Below are 27,556 nucleotides of genomic sequence, written 5' to 3'. Positions count from 1 at the left end.
TGCGTTTTTTACTGTTTTGATTTTTCCCAAGGGCTGCGCCCCCAATATACCAATACAGATCGGAATACAGGACACTTGAGAGAGAGAGAAGAGAAAAGACCAAAAAAGTTACAAACCCGTCGGCAAGACGCACAAAGTTCCCTTTGTATCCACCACTTGTAAGGATAGGAGAACGTGTTCGGACGAAGCAAGGATGATGATGATACCATCTCTCGGGGGCGGCAAAGTGGATGAGGCGCCCGCCCCTGGATGTAGAAGTATATATAAACGCAATCAATGATACCCAGATTGATGATGGTTTTTTATCATGCTATTACCACTCTTCTCCCCCTCATTTATCTGAACCGTTGGCGTCATTACCCATGTCCTTCATATATTGGTTATGCCTGTATCGTATCTGCTATGCAATGCTATAACGAGTCGGCCATGCAATGACTCCCAAGAACCCATCAATCACTCCGTATCAGAAACGCCAAATTCTGTGCTATATACCAGCTCAAGCGTTGCTCCTCGTCTGCCGACGAGGCATCTTCGGCGGATCGCCGTCGAACTCGAACCCGCCAATCTTGATCTTACTCTGACTGGTAGCGGGCTTGACCTCCTCCCCAAGCATCTTACTCCTGATCTTTGCGCGGTGGTGCTGGGCGCCGGGGTCTTCGTACTGGATCTGCGTCGACGGCGGCTCCGGCTCTTCCTGGGGCTGCTCCTCTGTGGGCCGGCCAAGGGCATCAATCCGCGACTCGGCGCTGCCGCTGGAGGCTACCGAGGCGTTGCTGATAGCGCGGCCAAAGATGCGAGCCTTGCGACGCCGTGTCTGCGGTTGCTCCTCGTTACTTGGGGTTTCCGCACTCTTCTCAATGACGCCGAGAATCTTGCTGGAGAGGTCCTCCTTTTCTGCCCTCTTCTGCGCATCACGCTCTGCCTTGAGCTGGGCGTCCAGATCCACCTTTGGTATTTCACCACGTTTGAGCTCTAGCTGGCTTTCGACGTCCCTTTCAGCAGAAATCACAACTTGGTCGTCCTCTTTCTCATCAAGACGGCGATCACGTTCCTCCTCCTCTTCAGCCTTACGCTGTCGTGCTCCCAGCGGGGTATCGGCGGTTCTCCCATCTTCGTCAACGATTTCTTGATCTCCATCGTTCTTCCTGCGCTGATCCTTCTTGACACTTTCCTGGGCCTCGCTCATTTGGGCATCCAGTGCGCCATTGTCCGATGTGTGTGAGGGATCCGCCTCAGGCAAATCTTCGGCGGCTTCCTGCGCATCCAATCTCGATATAGGTGTCGGGTCCATGCTGTCGGCGACGCTCGTCGTCCTCGTCATGGCCGGTCTTGCCGCTACTGTAGAGATTCTGTTGCGCATACTAGAAGATTCATTGACAGTCCCGCCACCGAAACTATCCATCTGATGCGTCTTGGCAGTCTGAAACTGGAAAGACGCAGCTGAATCCGCCTTCGTCATACTCTGCCTTGGGTCCGCAGGTTTTGGACGGTCATCTTGGAAGGCGGATTGGTCAATTCCCACAGCCGACGTGTGCCGTGAAACAGGCTTCTTCGGCATGTGAGGGATAGGTTCGGACCGTGTTCTCTGGATCGGCTGTTTAGTTTCCTTGGGCTGTTCCTTGGGTTTCGGCCGGGGTTCGAGGTTGGGGTTTTGCTTGATTTCTGAGAACATGAATGTCCTTACGGGAGCATTGAAGCCCGTCGTTATGCATTCCCAAAGCCAGTCTGAGCCGACAATAGGTATGTCGTTTTCAAAGGCGAATCTCAACTTCTCTTTGCGCGTTTCCGTGATGGACTTGCAGACTAGCACTGAAGTAGTCTCGTTGAGTCTGGCTGCATACTTGGCGCCAATTTGCTTGATGGCCTTTTCTACGTGAAGAAGATCGATGCCGGTGAAGCCTGCGGTGCAGATAGACAGGTCCTCGAAGCCGGAGATAGGAAACATGGGAAACGGACGACCCAAAACATGACCATCTGGGTTGCAAAGCTCCTTGTTGTGCAAACACCGCTCGATGAAGAACTCCGTTACTATCTGGATCTTGTCGACGTGTGCTGAAGGGACCTGATAATGTGTCGAGGGCTGAGACTCCTGCGGGACAATCAGGAATCTATGGCGTGGTCTGGCCCTGGGATCTGCAACCATCTCCTCGAATAGGATATAGGTCTTTCCGCCGAGGGAACCTATCGTCTCGGCTAGGATCTTTGTCTTCCACGGTTCGAAACCAGTCATGAAGAAGTAGCACATCGAGAAGATGCCCGCATCAGGAGCTGGCTGCACCATGGCGTCGTGAATGCCCGAGTCTTGAACCTCGATTCTCTCGCTTCTGTCGGGAGCAGAGGACTCTCCGGTGGGTTTGCTGCCGAGGATGTCGCCCCAAAGCGACTCGCGCTGGCTACTAAGCTTCATACTCGCCGTCTTTCGCAACTTCCTCTGCCCACCCTCAACGACGCCGGATCTCGACCGCTTGCCGAGAGACACCCGCCTCGGGTTGACCTTGTTCCAAGCACCTTGGCCCTGCTCCTCAGGTGGCAGAGCCGGATCGAAGCACTGCTCGTCGAGAATCAAGCCACGCTCTACAGTCTGGTCGAGCCAAGCGAGGGAAACGGTACGAATACCCCAGTTACGGGCAGCCTTGAACTTCTTTCCCTCTGGCTTATGTACGATCAGATGCGACACTCGTTTCGTCAGGTCGCCAGTGTAAGTGCCACCGTTGGCTTGAATTCGCTCGATGATTTGGTTACGTTCGTCGGCTACACTGGTGTCAGAACTGTGCCTCGCCGCGGATATGGGCGAACCTACGATCGTCAAAGCCTGTCATGCACAGCAACAGGCTCCCTCGCTTCGATTCGGCAGGATTAGTGGCATCGGGGAGCTCGCCGCATGTCTCCAAAGGCTTGAGTTGATGTTCGCGTTCGACAGCCGGGAAATCAATGTTAACATCCTCCATCCACAGTTTCCCTACGGCATCGATCCAGGTGGCATCCATGGCCTTGATATCGGAACGTTCCTTGGCGACATGGCGGTACTTTGGGGTGTCGTAGTCGCCGACAACGAGATGAGTTACGTCGGGGGTGAGGTCGTACTTGTGGATTCCGCCGAGCTCTTCGGTCTTTTTGGCTATTTCTGCCTGAAGCTGGTGTGAGAGATTGTCCGGGCAGAGTTCGCAGGTGGAACGTCTCGCGGGTGGCTGAGGGACAAATGCGATGTGCATCACGACTTACCCGCTGGTCGGGAGGGATGCTGGTGCAGCAGACGACGACGCCCTTGAAGGGATGCGCAGAGTCGAAGGGAGGCTCGCTCGACTCCCGACTGTACGGAGAGTCCATTTCTATAGCATATCGTTGGAAGGCGGTATGTCGGGTGAGCTGCTTGTATTGCTGTTAAAATTGGACGAGGATTGCCAGAGAGTGAGTGACATGCGTGAAGCTGTTTCCAAGCGCAGCGGCGCGTCAAGAAAAAAGTCGCGTCTGCTGCCTGCTCCAATCAATTAACGTCGGTGCAGCGATGGAAGTCTGGCAAGGAGGCGCTATTGGTAGACGTCATTGGGGGAGTGTGGGGCCCTGGGAGCACACTCAGTGCACCGCAGCTGCCTGAAGGCGCTGTATCTTGGCTGCCAGTGGTGGATATAACATCGGGCTAGGTACCTAGGTAAGTTCTGTTGATGTGCGATGTCCTGCAACTCACGGATCATCTCAACGGTACCACCTATCTTTCCTGTGTTAATGCATATGATGATAATTCTGTCCTCACATTGGTTCTCGTATGGCTGGGTATCTCGAGGCCTTTACAGATGCCAAGAACATAGGAAGAAGTAAAACAGACCACACGAACAAATTCGTCGAGCTGTATCCTTAAGGAATCAAAAAAAAACACCGAGCAACAATCAATAATTTTATTTACCCGGTTACCTTAGCTTGAAGACTCAACTGGTCCATGAGGCACAGATAACTGTGGTCGATTAGACACCCGTCTGAACTTCCGTCCTGCGTCTCCAAGGCAAGCCAAGTTTCATGATAGTGCATGGCTCTGCATAGGGACGAAGAAGGTTGAGATGAAGCAAACGGGCGGGAAGGAATGACCCGAGACTGCTAGGTGAAAGTGGTGAGGAGAGAGAAAGAAAGAGACTCGAGGGGACGTTGACGGTTGAAAAGCGAGTCCCAGGCATGGAAGTCGAGTTGAAGCTCCAAAGACTTGAGCCCGATTAGGAAGGCGGGGTTCCCACCCGACTTTCATTGACGGGAGTTGCGGGAGGCAGGGACAGGCTGATTTCAGGCACCTCTGTGCTTCAGACACCGCTGGAGACCGCTCGCAGCACCCTGTGGCTCTCCAGCTGCCCGAAGCAAGAAAAAAGTGTAGGTGACCCTGTGCTGCCTGCCGATGAAGGAGCTGCCCCGCCTCAAAACCGTCGGCCGCTCTTACCCCACCATCTATCTCAGCCTTGCTTCGTCCCAGTCTCCAAAGTCGCAGCTCTAGCTCTTTCCTCTGCCTTCCCTTCGACCACCACATTCCGCGACAACCAACGATCGACGTCCTTCGCGACCCTTGACCTGCCTGGAACCGACACCGTCTTTCGCGGCAATCGCTACTCCAAGCCGACGTCGTCTACATCTACTGCACCAGCGCCCGAGTCACCAACCCACGCCGTCGCAATCTCCTCTTGTCGGTAAAGAGAACAGCTGCGTCACGCGATATCCCCAGAACCTCACCTCCGCCCCTCGGGATCGAGACCGAATCGATACGACAGACTTGGTGGAACCACCGCAGCCACAATGCCGCCCTCGTCAACCCAGAAGGCTTTGGCGACCCAGTTCGTGCAGTTGACTGGTGCCAGTGACAGAACCGCACAACGGGTACGTTCATCTCCCACCGAGAAACATCCCAACCGAGTCTTGTCTCGCTCTCGTCCCTCGTTCGCGCAGCCCCCCTAGCCTCTCCCCCACTGCTGGAGAACCCCTCATCGTCCTACCCGACGTTGCAAGACGCAGGCCATGTCTGCTACCTACCGGGGGAACGTCGGTTGCTGTCGTGCTTTGCAACGTTGTGTCGCGCTGTCTTGCGCCGTCTAGACGCTGCGCTTGGATGGGCACCGAGGCGACCTTTTCCTTGGCGGGGGAGGGGCAGACGGGAGACTATGGCGAATCGATTCAACTTTTGAATGCTGGATGAAATGCTGACTGTCGACTCACCCACAGTACCTGAAGAACTCCGGCTACAAGATCAACGAGGCCGTCGATGCGTAAGTCATCCTCTCCATGTTCGACATGGATTTTCTTTTCGTCTTGCGTGTCGCTTTTGTATCCCTCTGTTTCGTCTCTCGCTTCGGTGCTTGGATGTCTTTGCCCGATTACGCCGCCTGCCAGTGGTCTTTTACCGCTCTTTTAAAGTGGTTTCCGAAGCATCCATCAATCGGACTGAAGAGCGCACCGGCCCTTCTCGGGGCAATTTGGCCTGCAGAGCAGCACGCCGCGCATGGATACGGACCGCACCTTGCTGTACCTCACGCTACCTTGCCTTGTCGGCGGCTCGCCCACGTTCTGACTGAGGTACCCATTGTGGGGGAGCATGCGGCCTTCCCGCCCACTCACTGCGCCGAAGCGCTGCTTTTCCGGGTTCGATAACGCTGCCGTTGCGCTGCGCTTGCTGGACAATGCTCCTGCACCCAAGAGGTCGCAGCCCAGTCCCCTTTCGGGGTCACGTACCGTCCACACAATCAAGAGAAAGGCCGAATCGACGCCGATTGTCAATGGTTCCTGAAACATTCAATCTGCGCTTAGAATGGCCCTTAAGTCGACGAACTGCCGTGGCAGCCGCCACTCAGGCTTGTTTCGACTAGCCAGCTCCTGTCTTTCCGTCTTAATTGACACCGGCGCTTCAACTCACGGACTGGCCCGGCTGCCAACCAGCTGCCACCCATCACTGGCGATCACGAAGGTTCGTTGAAAGGGGGGCCCAGTCGAGACTCCCGCTGCCCTTCCGAACCTGCCGTCTGCAAGTCTGCAAATAACATAAACTCTATACGGTTCTCCGGTGATACCGTATTCTCAGCCTTATAACTCATCGCCCTACGGCTCGTCTCGTGCTACGCCGGCTAGCCTGCTGCTGAGTTCTGCCAAACAACCGACGCCGCGCGATCCAGCGTTTATGAGAAGATGGGCTGGGACGGTGTGAAGCGCGCATCTAGAAGCATGTTTTCTTCGAAACGAAAAGGGTCCAAGAACAGCCCTGTTTGCGAGGAGAAAAAACACTCCGGGTACTTGAATTATTCTCGGCTTCCTGAGCAAAGTTGCCAGTCATGTCTCGTTTCCCATGTCGTCAGCGCTTCGAAGCTGTTACACATTGTCGACGTCTTTGTTGAACATCTCCACCACGTTTGAACGAGAACAATATGCTAACGGGTCTGTCTATAGCTACTTCTCTGGCACCAGTGGCACCACCACACCCACAACCTCAGCACTCGATACGTCTTTGGGTCAGATGTTCGACAAGCTTCGTGGTACGGGTAAACCGATCCGCTCTCGGTCCGAATTCGCTAACTTAAGACCTAGATGATTCAAGAGATGAGAAGGACACGATGGGTGTTGAGTCGACCATGGCCTATCTTGAGAATCTTGGCGTAGACCTCGAGAACGCCGAGATGCTTGTAGTCGCAGAGCTTCTTCAGTCGCCATCTATTGGCGCGATTACGAAAAAAGGCTACATTGATGGCTGGAAAACAACCGGGTATGTTCTTGCCGCGCATATGTCATGGCTGCTACCCTGACATTGTCACTCTTGCCATTGAAAATCATGCACGCTGCAGCTCTTTACTAACAAGTATTCAGCTCCGCGACGCGTCAAGCGCACGCCGCGCACGTCAAGTCTCTGGTCAACACACTCGCCACTGATCCCGCTTACTTCAAAAAAGTTTACCGCTACACCTTTGTCGCTAGCAAGGAGGAGAACCAGAAGGCGCTAGCTCTCGACACAGCAAAGGTCTACTGGAGCGTCTTGTTCTCGCCACCAGGCTGGCAATGGAAGACCAAGTCTCATGACTGGCTCGAGTTGTGGTCGTCATTCCTTGACGAGAAGTGGACTCGTTCTGTCAACCGCGACATGTGGAACATGATTCTCGAGTTCGCCACCAAGACTATGTCGGACGAGACCTTGTCCTTCTGGAACGAGGACGGTGCCTGGCCGAGTGTTATTGACGACTTCGTGGCTTGGTGCAGAGAAAAGGGGGTTGGAAAGGCCGATTCCGCTCTTATGGACGTTGACGCTTAGAAATCGGAGAAGAAGAGGAAGACGCCTATCCGCCAAGAACCTCTGCTTGTACGGGAGGACAAGCTGAAGAATACGAGGTCATCGAGGGCTCATAAACGCGCCAAAGTCTACGCCATAGTCCGTGGTTTCACAGTCGAAGGTCATCGAAGCCCCGAAAGCTCCTGATAGGGATAGATGTCTGTCATCGCGCGTATCAGCGGGGCATGGTTGACTTGGCGAACATTCATACTCCATACAGAAATAGTATCAGCTGTCCATGGGCGTTGGACGCTGCTGACGTTGGGAGCGGGCTGCATCGGATTCCAGCATTAGCCAGTACACAGATATGACTCACGAACTTCAGACTGATTGTTATAGTACACATCGTCCCTCTTGCGCTTTTGGTGTATGCTTGGAGATCATTTCTACTATTTTGTAATTTCGTGCCACGTAGTTGTACACTCCGCGCTGTGGCCGGCTTAATACAGGCCATCAAAAACCCGGCGCTGGCTCGGGAATATTCAATATCATACATCCTCCGCCGGTTTTAAGACTCCATGTCTCTAGATTTCCTCGCGGCACAGAGACCCTTGTCCTCTCGCTCATCCTTGAATTCGTCCCTCTCGTCTTCACGCCTTTAATGGCGTCCATCCCACTTGACATCACCGAAGCGGGCGGCGGTCTGGAGCTTGCCGTCGCCGAGCTTGACGTGTGCGGTACGAATGACGCGGGGATCGAGGTTGATGGTGTTTCGCATGTCGGAGTGCGTGGCGGACGATGCGTCGTAGCGCATGACGAAGTAGTGGCCCGACTTGTGCTTCATCTGCGCCCTGGAAATGGGGCGGGGGAGCTGGAAGACGCCCCAGTTGGCCATGCCGCGGATGACGCCGCCATTGCGGAGGATGATTTGGCCGGCGGTGAGGGCGATTCTATGGTAGGTAAATGTTAGGACGTACCGAGAGGCGGGTTGGGGGGGAAGAGTAGAGAGAAGATCGCGGGGCGGTGGTGGTGCGGTTCGGAGGGGAGGGGGGCTTGGTCGCATACTCTTTCACCTCGGCGAGGTTGCCCGGACGGACCTGGTGGAGATGTTAGTCACTGGATTAAAGCATGAAGTGCGTCGGGAAGTGGAGGGCTTACGATTCCTACGAGTTCGTACAACATCTTGTGGTCGACATTGACGATACTGCGGTTGAGTCGAGATGTGGATGGAGCTTCGCGATGGCCAAATTATTTCGGAGGCCCTGCGCCACAGGTCTGGAATTTTCCGATCGCTGGATGTGGCTCGTGACGGTGTGGGGAGGAGCTTCAGCCACGACTGTGTGGCGCGTGATGGGTACGGATCATCCGCACTGTCCCCGCGGTCGATTGAGCCAATCCAGCTGATTCAATTGTCATCACCAAGTCGAAGTCCGAATGTCACTGAAATTTTGGCTCTGACTGACGGAGCAAGGTTGGTTATTTTTGTTAACAAGGCCGTGGCAGCCAGTTATAGTCGTACATGCATATCCTACATAGCTGGTCCCTTGATATTACAGTCCTACATTGACTTAAATTTGTTGCTTGCTCGTGGCGCGCCACAGGCGCCATGCCAGTTTCCAGCTCGCCTTGACTGCGAACGGGTCGAAATTGCTCACCTCTAGGTTCGTGAGATACTCTTGCGCAGGGATAGCCTCCAGCAACACGCCAAAGCCGCGGCGAATATCTCGCTGCACGTCGTCCTCCTGATCTTCCGCGTACACGTGCTCCTCCTCACCCTGGTGCTCAAAGTCGTGCCCCGCATCCTGGCCCGCCCGCACATTCTTCAGCATCTCGCGCGCCGTGATAAGGTGGTCGTTCGCCCTCGTCGCGACCTTGAATACCGCGTCCTGGAACCCCTCTGCCTCGGGTCCGTACCTGAACACGTCCTCCTCGCGCAAGTTCACCTCCGACATGACATCCAGCGGCAGCAACAGGACCGGGTCCCGTGGCCGCGGAGGCTCCGCCCCGGATGGCGTGTGCACCTGCGTCTGCTGCGGCGCCGCGAGCACGGGGATGCCCCTCAGCGTCGCGACGATGCCGCACGCCTTGCCGATGTGGCTCGCGAGGTGGTCGACCTGCATCGAGCGCAGCGGCATCGCGGCGAGGACGGCATACATGAGCGTCGAGTACGTGTTCTCGGCGTACTCCTCGAGCGCGGCCAACGAAGCGAACGGGCGGTTGTCCATGTGCTTCTCCCTCGTCTTGATGACTCTCTGCGCCCAGAAGCGGATCGAGCTCGCGGTGCTGCTGCGGGAGCGCGCGCGCAGGTCCTGGAGGGCCTGGTGAAGGAGAACGCAGATCGGCTCGGCGGGCGGCGTGCCGGCGAAGGTCTTGTCGATCGACTCGCGCCAGAACTGCATGCGCAGCTGGCCTATAACCGGGTTCGAGACGACTTCGGGGAGGCGGACGAGCTCGAGGTTGAGGGCGCGTAGGGCGAGGTATGCATCCTGGGCTCTGGGGGAGAGGAGCCGGTAAACTAAATGAGCATCGTGGTGGCTGTGTCTAGGGTGTTGTTAGCAACGAATATCGAGGTTGCTACCCGCTGCTGATGGGAGAGAGGCGATTGCACTTACTGAAGCTGCGACTGGCAATACTTCCTTGCCTTGACGACGTCTGCGTCGGTGATGATGCCCCTGGCTCCCCGCGGAGGGGTCTGTACGAGCCTTCTCAGGCCATGGCCAACGATGCGTGGTCGATTCATTCAGGAGAATGCGCTGTTGTAATGCGCCATGTCGGAGATGCTTCTTCAATCTGAAAATCGCACCTTCAAGGCGAGTGGATCTTCTTTACAGTGCGGTATAGCTGGGGCGACGGGATGCGCAAAATGCCCGAGTCAACCACTTTTTTTTTACGGTGTACTAACCCAATTATGACGTCTTGCAGAGGGTGGTTTAAGTGGCTTACATAAGGTGTCACGCAAGCACGTGATGACCCGACGCGGTCAGTCGCGCTGACTGATTCGCCTCGCGTCTCCATTCTCTGGAGCTGGGTTGAGTGTACCTTTGGTCGCCTGTTTTGGCATTGTAATCCTGCCACCTTGAAGGACATTTTGGGGGCATTTCAAGTCCTATCATGGATTTCACAGGCTCTCCCGAGCCTCCTGCCAAGAGGAGACGCTTCTTCTCCGACGATGATGCCTTGAGCCACCACTCGAGCCCGGCGCTGCCTACCCCGCCGACACATCAGAAGCAGCGGTTCTTTCAAGATGTCGACGACGACGATAGGGCGCAGATCAAGAGCGAGGATGCCGAAGCGCCTTCCTCGCCATTGAAGTCACGCGGACCGCTGGTCGAGCAGCCCATCCAAGATGCCTCCAACCGCGCTGCCCCTCCCCCGTCCGATCTCCAGCGCGAAGAGTCTGCCATGACTTTCGACCAGGAGATGTTTGAGAGCTTCGTGGGCGACAAGGTTGCTGCGGATGTGCTAGATGTTATACGAGAGAACTGTGGGAACAACTTAGAGCGCGCAGTCAATATGTACTTTGACGGCACATGGAAGAACTTCAAGAAGAAGGCTCCCTCGGTCAATGCTTTCGCCAGACCGTCCCCCGCCGCCGCCGCCATATCGACCGTACAAGACGTCCCGATGGAAGATTCCCCGAAACCGATCATTCGTCGAAGCATGCCCGAGTCTCGATACATTGGATCTCTTGGTGTTGAGGGCTGGGCTACGCGCAGCGGTGCCAACCTCCTCAAGCATGGTGATGTTGTCAAGATTGACAGGCAAAAGATCCAGCCTCCCAAGGCCACACGAGTTACAAAGTTTGGCGTGACTACTGTCGCCCCTCGTGGCGGATCTGCTGCCGCGAGACGCGTAGATGTCTTGGTGCGGTTTACGACGAGCAGCGGCATGGAGATTGGGAGACTGGCGAAGGAGACGGCGGAGTGGGTATCGACATTAATGGACCAAAAGATTTGCAGCTTCGAGGGCACATGTGTCTACGCCCCTGAAAGGCTACGGACGAACGACACGGTCTTTATCCAACTCAAGTGCCACCTGCTGGCTTCGGCATTCCACAGTCCCGGGTTCAAGATCGCAGAGAACAGGGCGGCGGGGTTTTTTGAAGAGAAGGAGTCCACAGAAGAGAAGGAACTTCGGCTGCGACAGGTCGCTTTGGTCAAACTCCTGCACGAGATCAACCTCGAACCCACGAGAGTGAACTCGGCGGCATCGAAGAACGCGAAGAACCAGAGACAAGGATTGCTGCAGGCGGCGGAGATGGACGAGAAGAAGGAGAAGGAAGCCACAAAGGCCACAGCCAAGGAACCGGGGTCTTCCCCTGGCTCTGACGAGCAAGAAGACGGCGAGGAGCTGGAGCAGGACCAGCTAGACGCGCTGTACCGGAAGGCTCAGTCGTTTGACTTCAATACACCAGAGGCGGAGCCGGCGGATACGTTCGCGATGGACCTGCGGCCATACCAAAAACAGGCATTATACTGGATGATGACCAAAGAGAAGGATCTAAAAAGCAACCGTGAGCCCAGTATGCATCCTCTATGGGAAGAGTATGCCTGGCCACTCAAGGACACCGACGACAAGGATTTGCCTCAGGTACAGGACCAGCAGCACTTTTACGTTAACCCGTACTCAGGCGACATGTCACTGGACTTCCCCGTGCAAGAACAGAACTGCCTAGGCGGTATACTTGCCGATGAGATGGGTCTCGGCAAGACCATTCAGATGCTTAGTCTCGTCCACTCGCACCGGTCCGATATTGCTCAACGAGCCAAGGCGGAGGGCGGTGCCCCTGCGTCTGTCAACGAGCTGCCCAGACTTGCTTCAAACTCATCCAACGTGCTTTCAGCGCCATGTACGACGCTGGTTGTGGCGCCCATGTCACTCCTGGCGCAATGGCAGAGTGAGGCTGAGAAAGCTTCCAAGGAGGGCACTCTCAAGGCCATTGTTTACTACGGCAACGAGAAGGCCAGCAACCTCCAGGCGATGTGCTGCGAGGCTAGTGCTGCGTCTGCCCCTGACGTGGTCATTACCAGCTACGGAGTTGTCCTCTCCGAGTTCAATCAGGTGGCCGCCAAAAAGGGGAACAAGTCCGACCACACCGGTCTGTTCTCTCTCAACTTCTTCCGCGTTATTCTTGACGAGGCCCATCACATCAAGAACCGGCAGTCGAAGACAGCCAAGGCTTGCTACGAGATATCCGCTGAGCATCGCTGGGTTCTGACTGGGACGCCAATCGTCAACAAGCTGGAGGACCTCTTCAGTCTGGTTCGCTTCCTCCGCGTTGAGCCATGGAACAACTTTTCCTTCTGGAAGACCTTCATCACTGTTCCGTTCGAGTCGAAGGATTTCATGCGCGCACTAGATGTTGTCCAGACGGTGCTTGAACCGTTGGTCCTCAGACGAACCAAAGACATGAAAACCCCAGACGGCGAGCCACTCGTTCCTCTTCCACCGAAGCATGTCGAGATTGTTGATGTCGAGCTGGGCGAGACAGAACGAGAAATTTACGACTACATCTTCACACGAGCAAAGCAATCGTTCAGGGAGAATGTTGAGGCTGGTACCGTCATGAAAGCCTTTACCAGCATTTTTGCCAACATTCTGCGGCTTCGTCAATCATGTTGTCATCCCGTCTTGGTGAGAAATAAGGAGCTTGTCGCAGACGAGGCGGAGGCTGGCGCAGCTGCTGACCTAGCTGCTGGTCTTGCGGACGACATGGATCTTGGGTCGCTCATTGAGCAATTCTCAGCCACTGTATCTGAGTCCGAGTCGAACCCCAACGCATTCGGTGCACACATCCTGGGTCAGATTCGCGATGAAGCGGAGAACGAGTGTCCCATCTGCGCGGAGGAACCCATGGTCGAGCAGACTGTCACCGGATGCTGGCACTCAGCCTGCAAAAAGTGTCTTTTGGATTACATGAAGCACCAGACCGATAGGCATAAGGTCCCTACCTGTCCTAATTGCCGAGCGGAGATCAACTATCGCGACCTTTTCGAGGTTGTCAGACACGACGATGACCCTGACATGTTCCAAAAGTCGAAAATCAGTCTGCAGCGCCTGGGCGTGAATAACTCATCGTCCAAGGTGGTCGCCCTGATTAAATCTTTGCGCGAACTGCGGAAGGAGCAGCCGCGTGTCAAGTCGGTCGTCTTCAGCCAGTTCACGTCGTTCCTGACGCTAATCGAGCCGGCGCTGGAGCGGGCCAACATTAAATTCCTGCGCCTCGACGGCACCATGGCCCAGAAAGCCCGCGCTGCGGTGTTGAACGAGTTTCAGGACTCAAAGACTTTTACGGTGTTGCTCATCAGTCTGCGTGCGGGTGGCGTGGGACTGAACTTGACGTCGGCAAAGAGGGTATACATGATGGACCCATGGTGGAGTTTTGCGGTGGAGGCGCAGGCTATCGATCGTGTGCATCGCATGGGACAAGAGGACGAGGTGAAAGTTTATCGGTTCATTTGCCATGGAACAGTGGAGGAGAGGATGCTCCGCATCCAGGAGCGGAAGAAGTTCATGTGAGTTTCTCTGTGGTTCGGTGCATTTGCTTCTGCTAACTTCTTTCAGTGCGACTTCGCTTGGCATGATGAGTGATGAGGAGAAGAAGCTTGCTCGTATTGAGGATATCAAGGAGCTTCTTAGCTAAACGGGCGACTGTGGATAATAACGCTCATGGCTAGCATGTACGAATAATTATGGTGCTGGGCGTTTAACGCACCCAGGATGACACGCGACGTGTCGATGAAGATGACATAGATAGCATACGTATCCTTCCATCGACAAAATGAAGATGGCAAGACACGTTGTATAAAGACTAAGAGGGCCTTACTTGGTCAAAGACATAGTCTCTATTGTGCCCATTGTACAGCATGCCACGATGCTTTGAGGAGATGAAGTGAATCATTGGCAACAAAGGGCGCCGAAGTCCGAGGTCGTGAAAGACCTCTGCACCTTGCTTAACTAAACATCGTCGAAAGGATATCCAAATAAAATTCAAATAGAAAAGAACGCCCGCAGCCAATTCGGTGACGCTCGTTGCAGGCCTGCCTTCTTAGATCGTGTAGGTTAACTTGGCCCAACGTCGAAGTCAACCTCACCTTCACCACCCATAAAGCGACAACAGACCCCGTTACGAATACTCATCCAGCAGTTCTTCCACGCGACACTTGCCCGAAGGTAAGTCGAAAAAGGCGAGTGCGCACCTTCCACTTCGCCTCAAACCAAACTCACCTGCGCACCTCACCACCAAAGTCGCACCCGCATCACACACCAAACCCACCAGAACATGATAAAGCAGCAGACGCAGGTCATTTGAAACAAACACAACCCTTCACGCCCTCCGAAATATTTTTTTACGGTTCTTTGCGGAACAAACGATATTTAATGGCAAGAAAGAGAGCGAGGGCCTACTGACTTGACGACTGTCTCACCCGCTCGACTCACGCCCGCGGCGCAGTGAATCACATGAGAGCAGGCGCGAAAACCACAACGAGAGGCCGCCATCGCCGCATGACCTAAAAATTAGGCACGAGTTGGACTCTGGCAGGCGGGAGCTAAATAGCACCACGAGTTTTACGGTGCGAGTCACAACAAGAAAAAGCAGTCGCGAAGGCCTCAAAAGAGAATTTTCCTTTCCTCTTTTCAGTTGGAGTGAAATCTCCCAGAGAAAAAATTCCGATCGCTATTCAGACACACACTACATTCGCTTACACAGATACACCAACTATCAACAGCGCTGCGCTGCAGCAGCAACACCAGCCAAACAACTATGGACGTACTGCTCCGTACACTTACACGCCGCAACACATCCCCGCCTCCCCGCGACGGCGGTGGCGGACGCGGCCGCAACCGCACACGAAGAGACGATGGTGGCGGTCACAGCAGGCAATTCGAGCTTATTCTGGAGATGCTTGCGAAGGGTCTCGTCGAGTATGCCGTGCGCAAGTACATGCCCGGCCAGGGCGGCGAGCGGGACAGGGGCGGCCATGATGATCGAGTGAGGACCAGGGGCAGGGATGACGAGGAGAGGCACCGGGGCGGTGTTCCGAACATGGATGCCGATGTGCTGGAGACTATTGGGAAGAGCATTCTGGCCAAAGCTATGGAGAAGTTTGGCGGCGGAGCGGAAGAGGAGAGAGGTGGTGAGAGGAGTGGCGGCGGTGGTGGTGCTAGTGGTAGTGGACGAGAGAGGACGAGAGGCGGGAGTTTGGATCGACATGCGAACTCGCGGGCACTCTCTCGCGAGGATCGGGAAGATGGAAAGGACGGCGGTCAGCGGAGACGGGGGCAGAGCGAGCACGGTCGGAGGGGTTCACCGGAGCGGGAGCCGAGAGATCGTGACGAGCAGCAGCAACAGCGGCGGCATCGTCGACAAGGCCATGGCTGGACGGATTACGGTCCGTTAAAGACGGAGCTGGAGGCGCTTTCGAATGCCATCATCTCGCTGAATGAGAGGCAGCCCGGGCACGCCGACTGCGAGTTCTACGATGCGTTCACAGAGAGGTCGGGCAACGTGCAGGAGAAGATTGGGGCGGTTATGGTCAGGATCCGGGAGAGGGAGGAGAGACGGGAGGAGCGGCGGGGACGGAGAAGGAGTTGATGGTCTGCTCGGGAGCAAACTACGTGGGATGTGTTTTGATACGAGATTTGCTTTTACGTGCATAGGGGCGGGAATACCCACTGGTTTCTACAAGCATGGAGTTTGCAGACGAGGGGACGGAGACCCCGGGTTTCGGAACGTAGCGGCTGGCAGATACCCGTGATGTTTGTAGGATAGGATAGATAGTCTTTCCCCCCATTCCCGTTCGTGTTTGGGGGGAGTAGAGTCAGCAATGACTATTTGCATCACATGAAGAGAGGTGACTGGATACCAGGAGGCGGATGTGTGACGTTACGCTGCGGGCTCCGGTGGTTTGGAACCGGCTTTCCGTCTGCTGAGTTTGTGCATGTGCATGAAACGAACTTCGGATCTTAGGAATTGGCGCATGTTGATTGTTGATTGTTGGCGCTTCAGGTCTGATACCGGCATCAGGTTCACAGTTGCGTTTCGGTATGTCATTAGCAGGCTGTGATGGTGTGAAGACTTAAGACTCATAATGCGCCATGCCAGGATCTTTGAGTTGCAGGGCAGAATTTCGATGTTGGCGACTTGAACGAGAAGCAAGAAGCCCGATATTTGGTTACATGATGAGAATGAATATCACCAGGCTTTCCTACGCTCAAAGTTGCCCGTATCGTCATGGCCCCTATCTCTCTTCAACATATCGACACGGCCACTACACTACACAGACTCTCTCGCCGCGACGCAGAAGGTGGACGAGTAGCAGGCTGGCTTGTCGGCTGTCTCCTGGCAGCCGTGCTCGCGTGCGCCATCATATACTATTGCTTCAACTGCCACTTCTCACCCAAAAAGAAGACCAAAAAAAGAGACCACGAACATCACCACAAATCACATAAACGCCCGATGATGCATCACGCACACCCCACGACACGGGGACATACTCATGGACATATTGCCTTCGCACATCGCGACGAAATCCCACATACTCACAGGTGGACACATCATCACCACAGACGAGTTCACCACCACCATCAAAAACGCCCAAAGAAGAAGGCCAAGGCCAAGAAGAAGGCAAAATCAAAGAAGAGGGCCAGCAAGAATGGCCGTGGCAAGTCTCGCGGTGTTGAGGTGAGATTCATGCCGATGCCGCCGATGGAGATGCCCATGGGGGTTGGCATGCCGATGGCACCGGCACCGGTAGCCGGTATGGGCATGGGAATGGGGCTAGGTGGTGTTGGCATCGGGGTCGGTATGGGGGTGATGGGTGACGATTTCGTCGATTATGGGCCGCCGCCTGGGGACATGGACCCAGGGACAGAGATCGGCTGGGGCGTTGATCCCATGTTCCCGCTGCAGCGATTTATGGATGAAAATTATTCTGATGCTGATGACGACATGGAAGTGGGCTGCAACGAATGCTGTTTTTCGTTCTTTGATGCTCTTTGCGGCGTTGAGCCCGGGAGCCGGGATCTGAGGAGGGAGGCAGCTGGCGATGGGCCAATACCCCTGGATGACAATGAGATGGCGGCCGATTGATGCAACAGTTCCGAGGCAGATTGGACATTCCGATTCACCGGGCTAAGAATAGATCTGGACTGTTCATAATGGGAGCTCGTGGTTTGGGCTGTGAAGATGTTTGCTTGAATAAGGGATGGAGGAACCGTGTTTCGAAGATGAAAGGCTGCAATCAATTGGCAAAGAAAGCGATGGGAAAACGTAGCAATCGACTGTACATGGCTATTTTCATCCGGCGCCTGGTATCGCCGTTCATATATGCCGTGAAACTCCCGCTCAAAGCAAACTCCTGACCCAAACAACGACCTAACTTACATCATGTCAGTGTACACAAGCATCAGAAAGACCTGTAACCAGATTAGCACAATGGACGGTTTCGTAGGTAGGTTGCAAACCAACATATTGATTGTCCTGCACTCGACGCCACGCTTCACGAAACATCAAAGATGGCCATATCACTCTTTATCCGCAGGTGCAGCAGCAGGTGGAGGGGGTGCCGGAGGATCGGCCGGGGGGTCGGCCGGAGGGTCGGCAGGGGCTGCGGAAGGTGGAGCTGACGGCGGCGGAGGCGGGCCCGGAGGCGGTGGACCGCTCGTAGAGGAGCTCTTGGAGCTTCTATTGGAGCTTCTATTGGAGCTTCTGTAACTGACGGTCTTGTGATAGATATGACGGCGCTGTCGGCGTCGGCGACGACTGATGCGGTTGAGGGATTGTCGGTAAAAGTAGAGGAAGGCGATCGAGCCGAGGATGAAGATTAGAATGGCAACCCCGACTGTAACACCGACTGTGATATTGGTAGTCTTGTTCCCTGCAATTCCGACCTGTCTCTTTGTAAGAGGGGCCGAAAGACCAGGGGCCACGACTTTTGTCCAACGTACAACCGGTGGCGAACGCCTCTCAGCCTCAGACCCGGAGGCTCGGGGGAGTGGAAGTGGGATGTACATCTAGGGCGGCGAGGGGGGTGGCGTGCTTTTGGCAGCGAGGTGAATATGAATGGACTAGAATACAACAGGATAATTACCAAGTTACAACGTATAGACACCACGAATGTAGAAAAGAAACATTTTGAAACATGCTGGGTAAAATAAAACAAACAAAGACGGCTGCACGATGCCTCGTTGAGGAGCGAGAAGCATATTTAACCTTGGGTTTGCCTCCAGGAAGAGCGGCACGGGCACATGGATGGGCGCCGGACGTGCCCATTGGGATCTCGCGTGAGTTGATGAGCATTCCGTGATGCTTCTGAGAGGTTGGAAACGGGGAGGAGACATGCAAGAGTGGCACTGCGCAGCGAATGCGGAGGTGGAGGGAGTGTAAGAGTGTATATCCGCGTCCAAACAAGAACAAGATGCAGCTGGCCAAAGGCAGGCTGGCCACGATTATGCGTGCCGCATGCAGTCGCCAAACCAATGGATTCATTGCAGGCGCGACCATGGTTCCCTCATGCAGCTTTTCCCGCACTCGTCGTCCCGTCCACAGCCCAAGCTGGGGGTGTTCCTGCTGGTGGTGTCGTGGGGGAGTTGAGGGCTGCCAGTCGCGTCAGGTGAGGCTATCGAGCTGCAATGGACTGATGCCTTGGGGTTGACTGCAGCAGTTGCACTGGCAAGTCTGCCGGATCGCCTCCTTCGTGTAGACCCAGTAGTCGCCAATTTAAATCCGGAGGCGACGATGAGAATGAGAACTGAGGAAATGACGGGAGTGCTCGCCACGAATGCTTGAATCGTGAAGCCGCCGTTGGGCATCAAGACGATCGAAGGGTCAATGGGCCGCCATCGTCGCGGTAAGCGTGGGATCGGTCATGGAGTTCCGAAGTAGACGGGTCTAGTTGAAGCTTCTTTGATGGAGCAGTGGAGTATCCCGTCTTCTTCCATGGCTTCGGAAGCGATGCTGAACGATGTTGACAAGGGGCAGAGGTGATGGAAAGTCATGGATGGCGCATTAGGAGGAGAAGGGGTCAAGTTGGCGATGCAGTTTAAGGTACGTTGGCGTGCTGTCTTACCGGGGCATAGGGCGCCTGACTAAGCTCCCGTAGCGCTGTATCCGTCAACAGTTAGCTGTGTGGGCTGTTGTTCTTCCCTTCTGTTCTCTCCAACATCACCTTCCTCCTGCATGGCTTCCACCACCGCTCTTGATTGAAAGCATGACCGGCAAGCACCGGCTCCCTTCCGCATGTTCGATGCTGACATTACCGGATCGAGACAGCTGCACCTCACCAACCTCAATGGCTTGGAACCCAACGGCCCTTCTCCATCAATTGATTAAGGTCCCTTTGCCGAGAAGACAGGGCGACTGTGCAGCTGTGCTACCAGCCACTCGGCCTACACCACGACATGCCGCCTGCAGCTGCACCCTGCATTCTCTCGCCTCCAAACCTATTGGGCACCAACATTGCCTGGGGAAAGAAGACAATTCATCTTACAGTATCTGTCTTATCACACTGGAAGCTGCACTCGGCAAGTGCCATGTGTTGCCCATGTACAATGACTTGCAGCAAGGGCTGTTGTCAGGTTGTAGGTGCCGTCGGAGACGTACCGAGACAATGAGCTCCTATTTTCGTCGCGGCTGCGATTCTCCTTCAACTTGCAATCTGAACCGGGCTAGCATATATTCCTCTACGTGTATGTCCCTCTCGACGATGAATTTTGGGACAAAGATGCAATGCTTCTATCAACAACAGGCAATGCTGTATCAGAGGCCCTCGCTATTGTGGAAGAAAGGCAATAAAGACTGCGAGTTACCCAATTCCTCCATTACCCTGAAGAACCCAAAGACAATGGCTCGTATCACCTCTTCAGGCCTGCTCTGGGGACTTTCGAATGCCTCCCTTACAAGTCGTAGACACTGGTGGTTTGCGGTCGTGGCGATGAAATCAGAATACTCGAGGTGAAAAGGGTCCTTGCGGGCCATTCTTAAAGGCGACATGCTCTTGCTGTGTTTTTTTTTATTTCGTTTTCCTCTTTTGACCATTCTCGACAGCACAGTTCCACTAGTCTTCTTTCTTCCTCGACTACTGACTGCTGCGACAATGTGTATCTTCTTGAGCAGACGCTTTTCCTGCCAGGCCAACGGCGCCGTTGACACACACACTCATCAATACCTCGTCCGCTGCGCGAATCCCCTCTACGAACTCTGCATCAAACCAGATGTTCTCCCCGTGTGTGACGAGAAATACTCCTTCCCCTGCCATAACTGTACCGGGAAATTCGTGGAGCCCGTCACGAAGCCATTGTCACGCAGATGGCAAGGCCCTTTATCAGGAGCGCCGACGGGTGTCAACCCGCGAAGTGCACGGGAAGAGGAGGCCACCATGTCTTACGCACAAGCGTTGTGCGACATCATGATAACATCAACAGTCCCAAGATGGCCTATTATCCCCGCCGATGAGGACCATCTCCAACTTTACCGCACGTCGAAGATGGAAATGGCTTGCCGCTTCAGCAAGGATCATTTCGACAAGGGTGGCCTATGCGATTGCAACAGGACCAACATGGAGCCGGAGCTACACAATATTGCCGTAGCAATGCGACAGACTGTTGCTCGAACCTATCTTTACCCCAGAGAAGGCACATATCCTACTCCAGTGCTCGTTGGAGATAAAATAGTCTACGTCAACGAACAAAAGAAGGAATACGCGTGGGACGATCCGGTGAACGCAGGCCACACTTTACGCGATGAAGCAATGGCGAAGATGGCAGGGCAGCCTGACTTGAGCCAGCTTAATCACCTGAAGCGGCCGACGTCGGTCGGTGAAATCCAGGTCATCCCCTTTTTTATGGACATTTGGGACAACGACAAAGCGCACATAATAATGAGCCAAAGCATGGAACATGATTGGAACATGAAAGAAGGCGGCATCGAAGCATGGTACGAAAAGTTTCTCGGCCACTACGGGAACGAATATGACTCTGTCAAGGAGATCGAGTTGAATTTCCGTATGCGTCTCATCAACACAGCAAAGAACTTGGTAATCAACGACTGTGGCCTTACGTTCCTGCGCATGTTTCAAGTCATGCGCATATTCAAGAACATCTTATTCTTCGAAATGGAGGATTGGGGCAAAGATCCTCAGCTCACGCCGGCCTGCGCGAACAAGCTTGCTGAACTCTGCAGGCAAGGCGCACGCCCGATGTCCGAAAGGAAACTACTTTTCGGCGAACCTGTGGGATTTGGCGGTGATGCCTGGTTCGACCAGCTGCGGATGCTAGGGATGCATCATTATTTCCACCGAAACCGCTCGCTTCATCGGGAAGACGAGTTTGCGAGCGCGGCGGCGATACAAAATACTGTGATACCTTTGTCAGAGGAGGAAATCGCTGCGCTTTCAGATGAGGACAGGGAGTGTGCTATCTGTGAAGAGGAGATGGGATGGCCTTTGGAAGGCCATGCGGCGATGCGAATCAAATGCCCTTCTAGGCACCGGGTTGGCATGAACTGTTGGATGAAAACTTGTCGACTGAAACGGCTTTCAGAGAGAGGCCGAGACATAAATTGCCACTCCTGTGCTGACTTCAAGGTGGGGGAGTGGCATGCGGTCGAACCACGAGATCGGGTTTTCGCCGTAGATGTCAGAGATGGTTATTTTGACGAGAAGGCTCAGCTGGAGTGGGCGATGTACCGCACCGTCTACCGAGATGAAGTCATGGAGCCCCAGGCCATTATCTTTGACTCATATACTTTAGGCTGGGGTGGATATCCTACTCGTAAAGATCATCGAGATGTCTCTGATGAGTCGTATTGTACGGCTGTTGAGGCGGCTCACCTTCACGGCGATGCTTGGCGGCAAAGCATGCGTCCATGGAATCCAGCACCGGAAGGAGTTTAGGACATAGAGTGATTATGGTATACTAAAGGAATTAGATATCTTATGTGATCAGAAGCAGGTTTTAACAACAAATAGAACTTGGAAAATGTGATGCGGCAGTCTAAGAGCCCGCCGGAGTTCAGTTCAGACCAATAGAATAAGATTACACGGACGGCCTCTGGCCACTTACTGTGATTTTTACTTGGAACCTATACTGTAACGACCTCCAACTTACCCTTTCAGCTAACAGCCTACTGGTCACATGATTATCGCCCTTCAGTCCTATTTCCCCCTACATACGCAGCAATATACGCTATTATAATCTCATTACTTTTAATATTACTTTAATAACAACTTCATAACTTTAACTTAGTTTAATTACTATAGAAGTAAACTTTCTTTAACTTTTTAACCTTTCTTCTAACTCTTATATATACCTTCTATCGTCAGACTTAGCTATCTTCTTTATAGCTTATACTACACCCTCTAAAGCTAATATCTATTATAACGTTTTCAGAGGCTATTATACTATTACCACAGTCCAAGCTTTTTATTAACTAGGCTAATATCCTCATAGTTCTATAGTTATTAGTAATATCCTTAATTTAAGCTTAGTTAACTTATTAGCTATATAGCCCTACTAAAGATATTATTAAAATATATATAATAGCTAGGATTAATAATAAATATAGCTACCTCTTCTAGTAAGATTTACTATAGTAAATAGGTATAAGCTATAGCTATAATATTAGCTTTTAGGACTATAAAATAGGATATAGCTATAGTTATCCTATCTACTAAGCTTTATATATTAAAAGGTATTATTTTATTAATTATAGTAAAGCTAGCTTTATAGTTAGTATTAATTCTAATATCTTAAGGTATACTTTAAGTAAAGCTCTATAATATAAAGCTCTATAGATTAAGTAGGATAGAATATATTATAAAGGAATCTAAGTAATTTACTTATAAGTTATAGGAATCTAAGTAGTTTATATAATAAGGAATAAGCTTATAGCTTAGCGTAAGTAGTATCTTAAGTATATAGCTAAGATAAGCTTTTATATAGCTAACTTTATAAAGCTATCTCTATAAGTTATATAGGTAAGGCTATTAACCTTACTAGTAATAAAGCTATCGTTAATATAATACTAAGAGCTATAATAAGCAGCTATAGTTAGGTTCAGTACAGGTAGTTATTCCAGGCCCCTAGGTACATACTACGATCTTCTTACTGGACGAAGCACTAGCCGAAGTGCTCTTACTAGATTTATCTACTGTGAACCCTCTTATAGGGTAGGCTATGAAACTTCCTCAACATAAGATTACACGGACAGTTGAAACCTGGATAAAACTTCAGATAACCAGAAGTATACTTATATAAAAGCATAACATAACAGGTGAGGGTTACCACTCTTGAGGTGGTTATGGAAAGTATAAAGAATAAAACTATTTTATACGTTGAGTCATGCCGCGTACTTTGCGAAGAAAGGCTCAGCCCTCCTCTGCTCCTCCTCAATCACCGCAGCATGCCTCTCGGACCTCGGCCGGATCGTGATCGGAAACTTCTTGGGCGCGATCAGAAACCCGTCCGTGTACGCCGTGCCGACGTCGACGTCCACCTCCCCCTCCCCGGGCGAGAGATCGAACCCCCACGCGATCTTGGCCATGTTCAATATCTATCGGTAGAAGTCAGTCACAACAGCTCTCGGAATTACGACTCAGGGCTTAGTGCCACTCACCAGCGAGTTCCTCGCCAGCCGCTGCCCCGGACACACCCGCCTGCCCGCGCCGAACCCATACAGCACGCGCCGGTGGTCGTCGGCGCTCTCGTCGACGGGGTCGCGCGTCCCGTACTTCTCCCTCACGAAGCGGTCCGGCGCGAACTCGGCCGGGTTCTCGTACTCGTCCTCGTCGTAGTGGATCGCCCACGTGTTGGCGACCAGGACGGTGCCCTTGGGTAGGTGGTAGCCCTGGTACGTGTCGTCCTGCGTGAGCATGTGCGGGACGCCGCCGGCTGCTACAGGGCGCCAGCGGAGGGTCTGGAGGTTCTGCGTTAGGTGAAGCTTTTGGGGGGGAAAAGGGGGAAGGGGAGGGTGTCACCTCGTTCATACACGCCTCGATGAAGGGTAAACGGCCGATATCTTCTGACGTCGGGGACCGCAGGGGGCCGCAGACCCGATCGACTTCTTCCTGTGCTTTACGGAACTCCTTCGGGTACTTGATCATCGCGAGGAGGAAGGATAGTAACGTAGAAGCCGTGGTATCCGAGCCGGCTTCCATCTGCAAACTATCAGCAACACGCACGACATTAGCTTCCCAGTCGATACACACCAGGTTCCCGGCCAGGTACGCCAAATGCTCGTCATCCAACCCATTCTTCTCCTGATCCCTCAGCATCTCCCCCAAAAAGCAATCCGGGCTCCTCCCCTCCCGGATCCTCTCCCTCGTCCCCGCCACCAGCGAGAGATACAACCCCATCTGCTCTCTCCTCACCCTCGCGGCCCGTCTCTTCCACCCCGCCAGCGCCGCGGGCACCATCTTCAAGAAGGGGAACGCGTCCACCGGCGGCGTGGCCCCCTGCTCGAGCACGGCGGTGAACTCGTCCTGCGCGGCGTACAGCGCGCGCACGTTGGGCGAGTCGAAGCGGGCGCCGCGCACGCCGTACACGGCGGCGAGGACGACGGCGGTGGTGTACCGCCGCACGTGGTCGTAGTAGCCCGCCGGGTCGCGGAGGAGGTCGGAGAGGGTCTGCGTGGCCTCGGCGTCCTGGACGGGGAGGACGGCGTCGACGCGGTTGACGGCGAGGAGGGACTGGACTACGCGGCGCTGGACGCGCCAGGCGGGGCCGTAGGGGAGGAGGAGGAGGTGGATGTCACCCGGGCAGACGAGGGTGTTAGCGACGTAGGTGCGGGGGCGGGAGGAGTAGATTGAGCCGCGCTTGTCGAAGAGTCTTTTGGGTTTTGGGTGTTAGGTATGTTGAAGGGGAGGGGGAGGGAGGTTGCCTTACTCTCGTACGTGTTTGTAGTTGTTTAGGATTACGAAGTTTTGGGAGCCTAGTTTGAGGCCGATGATGGAGCCGAAGGTGGCCCCGAGGTCGTGGAATCTTGGGGTTTCGCTGTTAGTATGGGGATGAAACAGATGCATTCTGAGGGTACGCACTTTAGGAAGCCCTTTGATTTCGGTACTTGGGTGATGTTTCCCAGGAAGGGGACTGTCCGAGGGCCTGGCGGGAAGTTCCTGGGCCGGCAGCTCGCGAGGAAGAACCTCGAGAGTGTGGAGACGGCGAGCACGACGAGGACGCAGAGACCAACGGTCCCTCGCGAGAGGTCCAGCATGCCGGTTGTGCTCATCTCGACAACATCTCTCACTCGATGCCACGACGGAGAGATGCGAGTGAGAACGCATCGCGGGGGGATGTTTTGATACCGGTGAATATCTGCTGGCTTACCGGCGGGTCAGAACACTACGACGCCCAGAGGTATCAACCTTCTCTTCACGCCATCCGTACGGTTATCTCGGCCTCGGGGCCCCATGCCGTGCCCGTAACCATCGGAGGTTGCTGGTGTGGTGGTGTGGGTGGGTTGGCCGGGGTGGTCTCGGAGGGTCTGCAAGAGACATGGATCGTGCAGCCGAAGGGCCGTCTCCGTCTCACTGCATGGCTAGATTGCCACTCGCGACCTCGCCGATTGAGCTTAGCCATCGGCGTTCGTGTAACCTGTCATGCTCCGCCCGCTGCTATGATCGGTCTGGAAGGATTGTGAATACGGAAGCCTAGAATGGCCTCATCCTGTACTGCATCTGCCGAGTCGGTCTAACACGCCGACAGGGTATCGGAACGAGGAACACGATGATGTCAACACTTTGATCCCATCACATTGGATAGCTTCTCTGTGTGTCTAATTCGCGGACGCGGGTCTTCACGGCGTCCTCAGCGCAGCCTTCTCCGCCGCCAACTCCTCCACGTTTCCCACAACCACGTCCATGGGGTCAAACCCGGCCCCCTCCCTCTGCAGTTCCGTCGCCCTGGCCTTGTACCTCCCATCCTCGAGCACCTCCCCCACTGCCCGCCGGAGCTGCTCGACCGACGGATCCCCCGTCCTCAGGTCCACCCCGACCCCGGCCCACGCCGCCCTCGCCGCCGTCTCCGGCTTCTCCTCCGTCGCGGCGGCCACCACCAACGGCGTCCCGTTCCGAACCGCCCGCTGGAACGCCCCGTACCCGCCCGTCGTGACGAAGACGCCGCAGTGGGGGAGCACCTCGTCGTACGGCACGTAATCCGTCACCCTGCAGTTGGGCGGCACCTCCAGGCCAGGCGGCAGGCTCGCGCCCTTGCGCCCCACGGCGACCACGACGAGGACGTCCTCGCGGCCCGCGAGGGCGGCCATCGTGGGGACGACGAGCTGCGTGAGGTCCATTGCCACGGTGCCCTGGCAGACGAAGACGAGCTTGCGGGCGGCAGCCTTCGCGGCGACGACCTCGGGCCACCAGGCCGGGCGCGGGTGGAAGGGGTCCTTGGGACCGTTGGGGTAGCCGCCGGAGAAGCGGAGGCCCGGGGGTGCGTCGGAACGGGGGTACTCGACGCTGGGTACGCACATTTGCACGAAGCGGTCCGGGAGGTGGTAGAGGGCGTCGAGGAGGAAGGTTTCCGGTTCTCGCGCCGCGCCCAGCTTCGCGAGGGCCTCCGCGTAGGAGGACTGGGCTGCGGCGAAGGTTTCCCTTTGAGCTGCGTTGGCGGCGGCGTGCTGAGCTCGGCCGGCCGGGGAGGCATCTGGGGGCAAGCCGGAACCGAAGGGCGGGTGGTCGATGCTGGAGAGCATCATGGGGTTGAGGCCGATGACTATGTATCCCGTGGGACGGAGGCCCGGAGCGCCGTGGAGGATGGGCATGGCTGCGAAGTTGAGGCTCTCTGTGAGGAGGATGGTGGGCCGTCCCGGGTGCTTCGAGGCGAGCGTTCCCAGGGCGGTTTGGAGGGCGTGGTGCTGCGAGGGGATAGATCTGCAGAATATGTGTACCAGGTCATGGATGAAGCAATCCGTGCCTTCCAAGTGCTTCTTGCCCTCGGGCCCTGCGGATGGGTGTGATCAGCGTTTGCTCCGTGGTGAGTTTGGAGGGGGGAAATTCGGTTTGGAGTGATTAGATACATGGAATATCGACACCATTTACACCGCCATATGACAAAACGGAAGCACTTACAGGACGGGTCCAGATCCCACGAAGTCAGGTCATAAAAGTTGCCGTACCCTTCGACCGATACGAACGACGCGCCGGCGGCCTCTACGCGTGGACGGTAGCCCGAGCCGGTCACGAAGCAGACGTCGTAGCCCCGCGAGACGAGCTGCTCCGCTATCGTCAGCATCGGTATGATGTGGCCCGAGACCGGCGTGCTGCAGATGAGCACCAAGGGCTTGAGGGGCTCCAACGTGGTGCGAGAAGGTGACATGGCGGGCTGTAGGGGAGCGTA

General features: G+C 54.7%; 10 protein-coding genes across 10 annotated transcripts; 4 read left to right on the top strand and 6 right to left on the bottom strand.

Annotated features, from left to right (window-relative positions):
- Window positions 1-496: 496 nt before the first annotated feature.
- Window positions 497-3,327, bottom strand: rad4 (S-M checkpoint control protein rad4; the record flags this gene model as incomplete). Its single annotated transcript, XM_036633783.1, has 3 exons — window positions 497-2,751; window positions 2,801-3,128; window positions 3,223-3,327. 3 exons carry the CDS (start codon window positions 3,325-3,327, stop codon window positions 497-499), a joined length of 2,688 nt encoding a protein of 895 aa, XP_036501880.1.
- A 2,859-nt stretch (window positions 3,328-6,186) lies between these two features.
- DCN1 (Defective in cullin neddylation protein 1) lies at window positions 6,187-7,261 on the top strand (the record flags this gene model as incomplete). The annotated part of the gene is made up of 4 exons (XM_036633782.1): window positions 6,187-6,251; window positions 6,409-6,494; window positions 6,547-6,721; window positions 6,823-7,261. 4 exons carry the CDS (start codon window positions 6,187-6,189, stop codon window positions 7,259-7,261), a joined length of 765 nt encoding a protein of 254 aa, XP_036501885.1.
- Window positions 7,262-7,877: 616 nt separating this feature from the next.
- CGCS363_v001932 (37S ribosomal protein MRP17) lies at window positions 7,878-8,401 on the bottom strand (the record flags this gene model as incomplete). The annotated part of the gene is made up of 3 exons (XM_036633781.1): window positions 7,878-8,169; window positions 8,285-8,316; window positions 8,378-8,401. The coding sequence occupies 3 exons, from the start codon at window positions 8,399-8,401 to the stop codon at window positions 7,878-7,880; spliced, it is 348 nt and encodes a 115-aa protein (XP_036501886.1).
- Window positions 8,402-8,787: 386 nt separating this feature from the next.
- Ndufaf6 (NADH dehydrogenase (ubiquinone) complex I, assembly factor 6) lies at window positions 8,788-9,959 on the bottom strand (the record flags this gene model as incomplete). The annotated part of the gene is made up of 2 exons (XM_036633780.1): window positions 8,788-9,760; window positions 9,832-9,959. The coding sequence occupies 2 exons, from the start codon at window positions 9,957-9,959 to the stop codon at window positions 8,788-8,790; spliced, it is 1,101 nt and encodes a 366-aa protein (XP_036501883.1).
- Window positions 9,960-10,330: 371 nt separating this feature from the next.
- RAD5 (DNA repair protein RAD5) lies at window positions 10,331-13,862 on the top strand (the record flags this gene model as incomplete). The annotated part of the gene is made up of 2 exons (XM_036633779.1): window positions 10,331-13,734; window positions 13,784-13,862. The coding sequence occupies 2 exons, from the start codon at window positions 10,331-10,333 to the stop codon at window positions 13,860-13,862; spliced, it is 3,483 nt and encodes a 1,160-aa protein (XP_036501884.1).
- Window positions 13,863-14,984: 1,122 nt separating this feature from the next.
- On the top strand, window positions 14,985-15,815 carry CGCS363_v001929 (uncharacterized protein; the record flags this gene model as incomplete). The annotated part of the gene is made up of 1 exon (XM_036633778.1): window positions 14,985-15,815. One exon carries the CDS (start codon window positions 14,985-14,987, stop codon window positions 15,813-15,815), a length of 831 nt encoding a protein of 276 aa, XP_036500927.1.
- Window positions 15,816-17,746: 1,931 nt separating this feature from the next.
- CGCS363_v001928 (uncharacterized protein) lies at window positions 17,747-18,235 on the bottom strand (the record flags this gene model as incomplete). Its single annotated transcript, XM_036633777.1, has 2 exons — window positions 17,747-18,112; window positions 18,170-18,235. The coding sequence occupies 2 exons, from the start codon at window positions 18,233-18,235 to the stop codon at window positions 17,747-17,749; spliced, it is 432 nt and encodes a 143-aa protein (XP_036500926.1).
- Window positions 18,236-20,628: 2,393 nt separating this feature from the next.
- On the top strand, window positions 20,629-22,113 carry CGCS363_v001927 (uncharacterized protein; the record flags this gene model as incomplete). The annotated part of the gene is made up of 1 exon (XM_036633776.1): window positions 20,629-22,113. The coding sequence occupies one exon, from the start codon at window positions 20,629-20,631 to the stop codon at window positions 22,111-22,113; it is 1,485 nt and encodes a 494-aa protein (XP_036500933.1).
- A 1,445-nt stretch (window positions 22,114-23,558) lies between these two features.
- On the bottom strand, window positions 23,559-25,445 carry patH-1 (Cytochrome P450 monooxygenase patH; the record flags this gene model as incomplete). Its single annotated transcript, XM_036633775.1, has 6 exons — window positions 23,559-23,771; window positions 23,835-24,143; window positions 24,196-24,375; window positions 24,427-25,045; window positions 25,103-25,198; window positions 25,255-25,445. The coding sequence occupies 6 exons, from the start codon at window positions 25,443-25,445 to the stop codon at window positions 23,559-23,561; spliced, it is 1,608 nt and encodes a 535-aa protein (XP_036500932.1).
- A 567-nt stretch (window positions 25,446-26,012) lies between these two features.
- Window positions 26,013-27,535, bottom strand: ugtA1-2 (UDP-glucosyltransferase A1; the record flags this gene model as incomplete). The annotated part of the gene is made up of 2 exons (XM_036633774.1): window positions 26,013-27,160; window positions 27,289-27,535. 2 exons carry the CDS (start codon window positions 27,533-27,535, stop codon window positions 26,013-26,015), a joined length of 1,395 nt encoding a protein of 464 aa, XP_036500935.1.
- Between the last annotated feature and the right edge of the window lie 21 nt (window positions 27,536-27,556).

Source organism: Colletotrichum siamense (assembly GCF_013390195.1).
Source record: "Colletotrichum siamense strain Cg363 chromosome Unknown KSG_Cg363_contig01, whole genome shotgun sequence".
NCBI lineage: Eukaryota > Fungi > Ascomycota > Sordariomycetes > Glomerellales > Glomerellaceae > Colletotrichum > Colletotrichum siamense.
The sequence above is the reverse complement of the archived record's forward strand: the minus strand, read 5'-3'. Positions and strand labels throughout refer to the sequence as shown.